Source organism: Eulemur rufifrons, chromosome 29 (assembly GCF_041146395.1).
Source record: "Eulemur rufifrons isolate Redbay chromosome 29, OSU_ERuf_1, whole genome shotgun sequence".
NCBI classification, from domain to species: Eukaryota; Metazoa; Chordata; class Mammalia; order Primates; family Lemuridae; genus Eulemur; species Eulemur rufifrons.
In genome coordinates this window covers 79216602-79227884 of record NC_091011.1, presented here as the reverse complement: position 1 = coordinate 79227884, position 11283 = coordinate 79216602, and the positions used below count along the sequence as shown (strand labels likewise).

Here is an 11283-nt window from a genome sequence, read left to right as displayed (position 1 = left end):
ACTTTCTTACAGCTGGGGCCCTGAAGCTTGCGATTTAGTGTTTGGGCATGGAATTTTAATTCCTAAGGTGTTGGTGGTAGGAGGGAGGCTCAGGAGGGAAGGAAAAAGAAGAGGGAGGAATATGGAATTCCAAACCAACTTTGTTCAAGTGACCCATCCCATTTCCTTAGTCTATTTATTTCTCTTTATCCTGGATAGGATTAACTCAGTAGCCTTAAAAATCTGTTCTGTATTTCAATACTTCCTCTCCTAAGTTATGTTTTTAAAAATACTTGATGCTATCTTTTAAGCATATGTTATGTACTTGGAGCTAGAACTTCATAAATCTGATGTTTAGTGTCCCCTTAACCCCATCACTACCAACCAGTCATCCATCCACCCACTTTTCAATGTAGTACCTTTTATACTTTTTGAGTGTTCTGCCTACCATGTCACTACCATTTAAAAGTAATAAAAAATGTCTTGAGTACTTTTTTAAGTTAGGCAGGCGTTCTGCAGGATGCAGCTGTCTGGCACACAGGTCCATTTTTCTGCCCAGTGGGATAACAAACACTCTCTGTGTTCCAGGATCTAGGAGCACTCAGATCTCCTCTTGGCCAAGTGAGACCTTTCAGCCTTGGGTCTGTCTGGTGAATTGACCTAAGGGAAGATCTTCTGTCTCTGTGTATAAACTGGATGTTACGTTTGCTTTGTGTGTTCTGATGTGGTCTCACAATGTGCATGGTATGATTTACTTGTAAGATTTTTTTTAGACGGGGTCTCGCTCTGTTCCCCAGACTGGAGTGCAGTGGCATGATCATAGCTCATTGCAGCCTGGAATGCCTGGGCTTAAGCCATCCTCCTGCTTTAGCCCTCAGAGTAGTTAGGACTACCCAGGTGTGCAGCACCACACCCAGCTAATTTTTAGCTCACCAATTTTATCCCTAATGCCTGACACATAGCAGGAGCTCAGTACATATTTATTGAGAGAATAATTGTGTGCAGTCTGTGTCTACGTGTACTTTAGTAACTACAAATTGTTTCTGAGGCCGAGGTGACAGATGTCTCATATTCTTTGAGAACAAGAGAATTGCCCGAATGATGTATGTGACATACTTGTGTCTGTGCTTTCTGGCGGTGTTTTATGCACATAATCTGGGAATTTGTGGAGAAACTTCAGAAAGTATTAAACACCCTGGGTTAGGACCAGGCCAAAAACGACTTCTCCTACCTCTTCTGGTGAATCTGGGGTCGATCTCCTGGAGACGAGATTTTTAGGAAGGTAGAAATTGATGCCACGGTTCCCTATGGAGGCGGGGGCTGTGCTGGGATAGGGGGTGGAGCCCCGCTCAAAAAGCTCCGCCCCTGGGGCGTCATTATTTTTTTCATTCCGGAACGCTTTTCATTCTTCCCACCATGTTTTCCTCCGGACTCTTTTGAGCAATGAGCACTTCCGGAATCTCCTAGCCACTCGGTGGCAACAGCGTGGTCCTCCTGCCAAAGTCAGTTTCTCGACTGCCTTCCGCAGACCCGCTTTTTTCGCGTCCTCGCTCGCCTTGTGTTTCCCGGTCTCATGGCCGGCCTGACCCTGTTTGTGGGCCGTCTCCCGCCCTCGGCCCGCAGTGAGCAGCTGGAGGAGCTGTTCAGTCAGGTGGGGCCGGTGAAGCAGTGCTTCGTGGTGACTGAGAAAGGTAGGGAGGGCGGGGCGGTCGAGGATAGGGCTGGGGTTTCTTGGGAGCGGGATCCCGACGAGAACACCTTCCCAAGCTTCAGGGAGCCATATAATTCTTTACCCTCCTCTAAGAGAAGGGATAGGGAATAGAGTTTTCAATGGGTCTGTAGAGGTCGGTTTATGAAAAGCAAAGCATTTCCTGACGTTTCTATAGCGCTTTCTGTTATTATGCATGCTCACATATACAGTCTTCTTTGGCAATAGTGAAACTAGCTAACTTTTAGTAAAGCATCAGTGAGGCTTATTGGGAATCAGCTGATTGCTAGGCACGGTATTGAGTTTGACACAGGTTATATCATTTAATTTTCTCAACAAACTTATTGGATGTTGAGTCTTAATCTCATTTTACAAACAGGAATCTGGGACTTAGGGAAATTTAGTAACTTTAGTTTAAGTTCGTACAGCTATTAAGTAATACAGATTTTTTTTTTTTTTTCTTTTTGAGACAGAGTATCGCTTTGTTGCCCTGGCTAGAGTGAGTGCTGTGGTGTCAGCCTAGCTCACAACAACCTCAAACTCCTGGGCTCAAGTGATCCTACTGCCTCAGCCTCCCGAGTAGCTGGGACTACAGGCATGCGCCACCATGCCCGGCTCATTTTTTCTATATATATATTTTAGTTGTCCATATAATTTCTTTCTATTTTTAGTAGAGACGGGCTCTCGCTCTTGCTCAGGCTGGTCTCGAACTCCTGACCTTGAGCGATCCACCCGCCTCGGCCTCCCAGAGTGTTAGGATTACAGGCGTGAGCCACCGCGCCCAGCCAAGTAATACAGATTTTGATCATCAGACCTGGAGCTCTTAGGCAGTATACTCTTCATTTGTCCATTTATATATTCAGCAAATACTTATTGAATGCTTACTATGTGCCAGGCACTGTTGAAGGTCCTGGAGATACAGCAGTGCACAACACCAAAGCAATCATAGCTCTTATGTCTTCAAGGTGGGGAAGACAGCCAATAAACAAATAAGCCACATATAGTGATAATGATGATAAATGCTAAGGAGAAAAATCAGAGAAGGGAGTTAGGAAGCCTATGTGTATGTTTAGGTAGGAGAAGAGGAGGTGAGGAATGGCAATAAAAAAAGAGTGGCCAGGGAAGACCTGACTGAGGTCAGAGAGTGAACATCTGCCTCCCAGGGGGAAGAGCAATTGGGCAGAGGAAACAGCAAGCTCAAAGACACTGAAGGAGGAGTGTGCCTAGTATACTGGAGGAGAAGCAAGGAGGCCAGGGTGACTGGAGTGAAGTGAGTGAAGGGAAGAGAATTAGGAGATGAGATCTAGAGTACCAGATCACGTAGGTCCTTATAGGCTGTTGCAAGGACTTTCGCTTTTACTCTGAGATAGGAGGCCACTGGTTTTAAGCAGAGAGCAGTAAGTATGATCTGGCTTACATTTTGAAAGATTCTCTCTCTGGCTAAGGTGTTCCAAATAGACTGTTGGAGAATAGGATGGAAGCAGAGAGACCAGTTAGTAGTCACTTATAGTAATCCAGGTGAGAGATAATGATATTGGACCAGGATGGTAGCAGAGGAGGTAGGAAAAGGTGGTTAGGATGTGGACATTTTTGAAGGTAGAGCTGAGAGGATTTGCTGATGGGTCAGGTGTGGAGTATGAGAAAAAGAGGAGTCAAAGAGTCAAGTCTGACTCCAGGGTTTTTGTCTTGAGTCACTGGGGAGATTTACTGACTTGTGGAATAATGCAATATACTTCACATTCTGTTTAATGCCCATCATGTCGCTATGAAGTAGGTTTGGCATGTATTAGAGTGAGGAAGAATAATAAGGATTTTAATGGTAGAAGCATTTTTTTCTCTTACCTGGACTGTCGAGGGGCACCTGAGATAGGTACTTGATGTTACCCCGAACAAACATTTAGCTCTCTTCCAAGTCACCAGGCTGTTTCTCTAGGTGGCTGCCTCTTTACCTCTGGTGGGATTGGCATCTCATGGACTCCTGCTTTCCTCCCATGGTATCTGAATATGTGAGTAGACAGACTAACATGTGTTAATAATCACCCCATCCTTAGCTTCTATTTTGTTAGTAACAAGTTATACTTAGGATTGTCATCATAGCTTTGATTGCTATACAAGCCATGGTACCTGCCTGTTCTTTGTCATAGAAGTAGCTGAATGAGAGAATGAGGGTGTTATATAATACTGTTTCTTAAACTGCAGATCATTACCCATTAGTGGGTCTTGAGTGGGTCGTGACTAGAGTTTTTAAAAAATGAAATAGTATAGAAGGAATACATCTATATATGGTAAAGGATGAGTATTTGTAAAACTTTTATTTCAGTTTCAAATAAAGAATGTGTGTGTGTACCCGGTTCCACATTCCTTACTGTGAGTTGTCTAAACAATTTGAGAAACACTGCTATACAGTGCTGTGTTGTGTTCCAGGAAAAAACAGGCCATTGAATGGGGATTCTCCTTTGAGTCCTCAGAATATTGGCTACATGTAACTTTACTTTAAGCCTTGTGTACTTGGTATAGTTCTTAACAAAATCTCTTATTCCCTTTTAAAAAAACTATGCACTTTCCTATTCAGACAGCAGAGATGTGTTGGAAAGAGTGCTGCACTCAGTGGAGTTGGAGGGGGGGGTACGTGGAGTGAGGTCTTTGTCAATAGTAGTGGCATGTCACTTAACCTCTTTAAGATGGGAATAATTTCACAGGGTTGTGAAGAATTCTAAATGTATATGAGAGTGCTTTGCAGACATGTAGAATGAATTGGTATTTATCGTTTATGTCCTTTTGTTTGGGCACTGAACTGCTTTGCGTTTCAGCTGCTTTATTTTTAGTTGTACTGATCAGGAAGGGCCCCGAGTTTTCTTGCTCTTATTTTCTGAAGGTGAGTGGGCAGGCTTTTGTGAGAAGGAGTTCCAAGAGAAAAGAAACAAGTCTCCACATCACAGTATGCTTTCCTGGTGCCAAGTGTCACCTTTACCCAGATTGTGTGGATCAGCACCTTTCAGGCTTGTACCCTGACGCAGATTCAAGTGTAGCTGAAAGAGAAGCAGAGCATGTGAGCTTAGTTTCTTCTTTAGGTAGTAGGCAGAGTTCTTGGTCTGTTCTTTTCCTTTCTGATGCAATAAATTACTTTCACTATATGAAAATGTTAAATCAAAAAAGGGCAAAGTTGAGTTATAGTTGATACTTGCAATTTTTCATCTGCTTGATCCTTATATTCTTCTCTGTGGAGTCCTGTGGAAGAACATGGGGCTGGAACGCAGGAATTGATTCAGCTACTAACACCCTGTGTGACATTTATTTGCTTTCCTCTACCTCTATCTCAAATTATTCATTTGGAAAGAAGGGATGATAATATTTGCTTTCCCTATCTTGGGGTGTTCTGAAGATAAAATGAGATAAGAGATTCATAGCTGCTTTGGAAAGGTTTAATTTGGTATTGATGGCTAAAGCATTGGTAATAATAGTAATAATATCTACAGGCTCCTGAAGCAGTGTTTATTGTTTGAGGTTCTTTTGTCAGGGCCTTAGGCATTTATTGCTAATCTATTCTGAGGGGTGAACTGCATTGTTATATTCTCATTTTGGAAGCTCCCATACCGTCTTAGTCCATTTTCTGTTGCTCATGACAGAATACCTGAAACTGAGTAATTTATAAAGAAAAGAAATTTATTTCTTACAGTTTTAGAGGCTGAGAAGTCCAAGGTGTTGGGGCTGTATTTGGTGAGAGCCTTCTTGCTGGTGGGAACTCTGGCAGAGTCTTGAGGCGGCATAGAGTATTACTTGGCAAGTGGGCTAAGTGGGCTAACATGATAGCTCCGGTCTCTCCAGTAGTTCCTCTCTCATAATAACCCATTAATCCATTAACCCATTAATCCATGTATTAATCATGATCCAATTATTTCTTAGAGACCCCACCTTTCAATACTGCCACATTGGGGATTAAATTTCCATCACATGAAATTTAAAGAACATATTCAAACCATAGCTCATACCTTTCCTACCTTCTCTGGTGTTTTTTTTTTTTTTTTTTCCAATCTGGATCAGCAGAAGTAGTTGTTCTTTTTGATGTTGAGTTCTTCTTTGAGGGCCTAATGTGTGTTATGTATCCTTTGTATTCTTGAGATTATCGGGATGGGGGAAAAAGAAGTGCTAACAGCAAAGACACCAAATTAAAAGGGAAGGAAGCCTAACAGTTTCTGTGCAAAGTGGGGAAGGGGCCACTGATGCCATCCTGTTTCTTTCCCTCCTGAGACTTTTGGCCAACTGATAACAGTGTGGCTTGGCGGTATAACTGCTAGTTTAGACTTTGTGGATTTATTTACCCATTTAGTGCTCTTGGCTTATGAACCTCTCTCCTTTTCATCCCCTACTTGCATTGTTCCAGGGAATAAGGCATGTCGAGGCTTTGGCTATGTCACTTTTTCTATGCTGGAAGATGTTCAGAGGGCCCTGAAGGAGATTACTACCTTTGAAGGTCGCAAGATCAATGTGACTGTTGCCAAGAAAAAACTGAGGAACAAGACAAAGGAAAAGGGGAAAAATGGTAAGTGATTGAAGGACTTTTTCCATCGGGGTTAGGAGGAGCACTGCAACAATGAGAGAGAGGCATGGCCAGAGCTGCTAGAACTTAAGCTTCCTGTGTTTCTTTTTGATCATTTAGCGTATTTTGATACTCAGTTCCTTTATTTCCATCTCGGTCTGAAAAATCTGATATTCTGGGTATTGTCACACTTAACCCTGTGGTAAATGCCATCTGTCACTAGTAGCTTTTTTCTGTGATGTTTTGGGCTAGAACTGGGTGATTTTGGAGCACAAACTAATTCCATTGCTTCTTACTTTTTAGATAATTCAGAGTCCCCAAAGAAGAATCTGAAGCCTAAAAAAGCCAAAGTGGCAGATAAGAAAGCCAGATTAATTATTCGGAACCTGAGCTTTAAGGTAAGTGAGAGAGAAAACCAACACTGCATGTTCTGAAGGCTGTTAGAGCTAAGGTGTGCTCACTGGTGGAAGTCCTCACCAAGATGGTATAATTGGGCTTAATTCCTTTAGGAAATGAACCTTAGCCCTGTTGAATTCAGAAAGTGGGCCTGTATAAATAAGAACTTATTAAGGACACTTAAGTGTGAAGATGCCTTCCTTTTGGGGAAACTGCTACTGAGAAAGAGAGGGGAGAAAAAGCTCTCTGATGTCTGTCTTTTTGGCCTCCTAGATACAAAGTAAGATGTCTTCTATTCAGAAATGTTTGATGTCCTAGTCTCAAATGGAGCCTGGGCACAGTGGTTCATACCTGTAATCTCAGCATTTCGGGAGGCTGAGGCAGGAGGATCACTTGAGGCCAAGAGTTCAAGACCAGCCTAGGCAACATAGTGAGACCCCATTTCTACCAAAAGTAAAATTAGCTGGATGTGGTGTCACACAGCTATAACCCTAGCTACTTGGGAGGCTAAGGCAGGAGAATTGCTTGAGCCCAGGAGTTCGAGGTTATAGTGAGGTATAATTGTGCCACTGCACTTCAGTCTGGGTGACAGAGTGATGGCCTGGGTGACGGAATGACAAGACCCTGTCTGTAAAAAAAAAAAAAAAGAATAAAAATATTCAAATTTTTCCTAATGAACTTAGTGGTTGATGTTTTATGGTTATTTGCTGTGATAATATTTCTCTTTTCTTTCTTCACTTTGGCTTCAGTGTTCAGAAGTTGACTTGAAGACAATATTTACTCAATTTGGAGCTGTCCTGGAAGTAAATATCCCTAGGAAGCCAGGTACTAGTAAACCTTCATTTGGTGTGGATTGGATTAAGATAATTTAACATGTCTTTTTCCATATTATCCTCAAACTAAGCACCTTTTGAAATAGAAATACAAGGTTCATGTCATACTCTTTGTGAGCCCTGGATAATATAATATATATGAAGTATCTGGCATAGTGCTTGACAAGTAATAAAAACCCAAATAATAGTGTTATTCTCCTGGTGGTATTTTCAGTTAAATCAGAATTAGTTCTAGAAGACTAGTTACAGTTTGAGAAAATGCATTGTGCACTCCAAGCCCAAGTCAAAGTATAGTCAACAAGAGGCCGTCCTGCTGAGGATTTGGTCCATCTTGCCAGCCCAAGTTGCTGTAATTTCCTTCTTAGTGCTCTCTTAGCTTCCTGCTGTTGCCTCTAACTTCTCTGTACTTTTGCACACAGATGGAAAGATGCGTGGTTTTGCTTTTGTTCAGTTCAAAAACCTCCTAGAAGCAGGTAAAGCTCTCAAAGGCATGAACATGAAAGAGATAAAAGGTAAGTTTTCTATGCCCATACCATTGACCCAGATATTTCTGGTGTTGTGGTGAATTAGCAGAGTAACCCACTTTCTACATTTTCAAAAAGGTGTTTGCATTTTTGAGAGTCTCACTGCTAACATGGAAGCTGTTTTGGTGAAATATTCCTAGTACTTGATCTTGGGGTTAAACTTGAAAGAACCCATGCCAATATTCTTTCCTTTATTTGGTGAGAGTGTCCTTTTAAATCCCTAATGAAAAATGTCCCTGAAATAATTGCTAATAGATGCAGGTTGATGTCTAGGTTCCTCCTTGGCTACAATCACTGTTCAGCATCCATGGACTATTAAACTGATTGTGATGCTACTCTGGGTATTGATTTATTAGGTATTATGCCTAAAGAAGGGATTGGCTTAGAGACTTCTTAACTTTGAGTAGGGTGCAGGTGGTTCCAGAATGTCTGTTTCACTTCTTGCTAGTCTAACTGGAAACACTGTTCTAATTATTTTTTTACTGTAGGGTGCTGGAGTATCCCAGGGTGGTGGCTGTATAGAAAGCAACACTTCTGTTTATTGATAAAAAGGTTAAGGGTTAAAAAGAGTAGGCAGCTACTGGGTGCTTTATTTAAGGGCCAGCATTCTCTGACTTGCCAGTTTCTTTGTCTCTACTGGTTCCATTATATTGTCTTTGATGACTAGGGATCATTTACGGGAGGTAATGGTGTTAAAAAGAAAGCCTTTCTGATGCCACTTTTTTGTTTGACAGGCCGGACAGTGGCTGTGGATTGGGCCGTGGCAAAGGATAAATATAAAGATATTCAGTCTGTTTCTGCCTCAGGTAAGATGTAGTAGTGTTGGGTAGCAGGGGGTTCATTGTCCCCTCTACTTGCTGTCCCTTCCCAGCTTTTCATAATGGGATGTGATGAAACATTAAGAATAGAGAAACTTAAAACTTGAGTTTTATTTAGAAAATAATTGGCTTTTAAGCTACTGGAGTCTTAGACTGAGACCAAAGTTCATGGCTTGGCTTTGCCCCAGCGCGAGCTTTATGCTGGCTGTGGCGTGCAGTGTGTGGGTGGTAGGCTGTTTGCGGAGGCTCGGTGGCAACTTCTTTCCTTCTGAGCCAGATAAGCTTCAGGCTTCTGGTGAATGAGACAAACTCCAAAGGAATCTGAGTGATGAGGGTTGGTTGGTTGTTTTTGTTTTTTCCCACCTCACACTTTCTCTCTCATACTTACTTTTTTTTGAGACAGAGTCTTGCTCTGTTGCCTGGGCTAGAGTGCCGTGATGTCAGCCTAGCTCACAGCACCCTCAAACTCCTGGGGTTAAGCAATCCTTCTGCCTCAGCCTCCCGAGTAGCTGGGACTACATGCATGCGCCACCATGCCCGGCTCATTGTTTCTATATATTTTTAGTTGTCCAGCTAATTTCTTTCTATTTTTAGTAGAGATGAGGTCTCACTCTTGCTCAGGCTCGTCTCAAACTCCTGACCTGGAGCGATCCTCCCGCCTCGGCCTCCCAGAGTGCTAGGATTGCAGGCATGAGCCACCACGCTCGGCCTCTCATACTTACAATATTAAATACAGTAAGAAAAAATACATAAAATTCTATAAAACCAAAGAAACCAGGAACTTGGAGTATTAGTTACTCCTGTTAAAATAACCTTGTTTGGGATATTAAATGAATTCATAACTTCCTTTATCTCCCTCCATAGGTGAGGAAAAGAGCCATAAACCTAAACCTCAGGAATCAGTTAAAAAGAATGGCAGGGGGAAAGAGAATATGGAAGAGGAAGAAAAAGATGATGATGAAGATGATGTTGAGGTTGATGGTGATGATGACGACGACAACGACGATGACGATGATGATAATGACGACGATGATGACGATGATGATATTGACAACGATGACGACGACGATGAAGAGGAGGAGGAGGAGAGTAAAGACTCAAAGGTGATGGAGCCTGTGCAGATTCAGAAGAGGTAAGCAGCTCAGTCTGTCTGAGACAACAGAGGAACATTCAGGATTGTCTTTTCTCCATCATTGCAGAATTGACATGTGTAATTAAGTAGAATAGGCCCCTCTCTGAGCCCCGATTCTCTGTTCTGAACTGTGCCATTGCAGAGCAGTCAAAAGAGCAGCCCCTGCAGAAAGCAGTGAAGAAGATCATTCTGACGAGGAGAGTGACCTGGAGGAAAGAGATAGTATTGATGGAGGAGGGGAACTGTCTCAGAGTGACGCCAGCACTGAGGCGCAAGAGGATGAAGGTTTGCTTGGATCTTCATAAATGCCTTGAAACTTTAAGTTACTGAGAAATATGCATCAATTCTGCTCAGGCCTCCTTTTAAATAGGACACTAAGGTGTTCTATCACATTTATGTTTAAATACTGAAAAGGAAACTTTTAATGAGTTTGTAGTGGTGTTTGAGGGTTAAGATTCTTTCTTAGAGAATTTAAAACCTAGCTTAATGCTGAGGCACTACCTCTCTCTCTTGTTTGTCCAAGTTGAATGCATAACTGGATAAACAGGATATTGCATCTTAACACCAAGGTGGATTTTAAGCAACTCTTTTGAGTTGAGGTAGGGGTAAAGGGCTGTATTATCAGGTCAGGCTGCCATAACAAAATACTACAGACTGGGCGGCTTAAACAATAGAAGCGTATTTTCTCTCAGTTCTGGAGATGAAGGTGCTAGCTGATTTGGCTCCTGGTGAGGCTCTCTTCCTGGCTTACAGACTGCTGCCTTCTTGCTGTGTCCTCACATGGCCTTTCCTCTGTGTTCCTGAGGGGAAAGAGGGAGAAGGAGTGAGAATAAGCTCTGATCTCTTCCTTTTCTTATAAGGGCCCCAGTCCTGTCGGATTAGGGCCCTACCCTTATGACCTCCTTTAGCCTTAATTACTTCCCTAAAGTCCCTATCTCCAAATATAGTCATACTAGGGATTAGAGCTTCAGTATATGAATTATGGGGGCATATAATTCAGTTCATAACAAGGACTTCTTTGAGCATTTGTAAAACTTACCAATCCCTATTGCTACCTTTATTAAGAATAAATTCAGCTTGTTTATTGAGGAAGGAAGGTCATTACAGAACAAGAAACGGCCAAAAAGTGTTTCTTTGGTTTGTCCTGGGTAGAAATTTATATTCATCTATTTTTTTTTTTTTTTTTTTTTGAGACAGAGTCTCACTTTGTTGCCCAGGCTAGAGTGAGTGCCGTGGCGTCAGCCTAGCTCACAGCAACCTCAAACTCCTGGGCTCAAGCGATCCTCCTGCCTCAGCCTCCCGAGTAGCTGGGACTACAGGCATGCGCCACTATGCCCGGCTAATTTTTTCTATATA

The 11283-nt window shown here is 42.3% G+C and overlaps 1 protein-coding gene across 2 annotated transcripts in view; it reads left to right on the top strand.

Annotated features, from left to right (window-relative positions):
* Nucleotides 1-1455: 1455 nt before the first annotated feature.
* The window catches only part of RBM28 (RNA binding motif protein 28), a 28671-nt gene continuing 18843 nt past the window's right edge, over nt 1456-11283 (top strand). Inside the window, exons 1-8 of one of the 2 annotated variants that reach the window (XM_069461547.1) lie at nt 1456-1670; nt 6069-6227; nt 6528-6622; nt 7370-7445; nt 7873-7965; nt 8712-8783; nt 9660-9927; nt 10070-10212. In XM_069461547.1, coding sequence (XP_069317648.1) covers nt 1553-1670; nt 6069-6227; nt 6528-6622; nt 7370-7445; nt 7873-7965; nt 8712-8783; nt 9660-9927; nt 10070-10212 — 1024 coding nt within the window. In that variant the 5' untranslated portion in view covers nt 1456-1552. The remainder of the gene's footprint in view (nt 1671-6068; nt 6228-6527; nt 6623-7369; nt 7446-7872; nt 7966-8711; nt 8784-9659; nt 9928-10069; nt 10213-11283) is intronic. The other variant, XM_069461548.1, reaches the window with a different exon arrangement.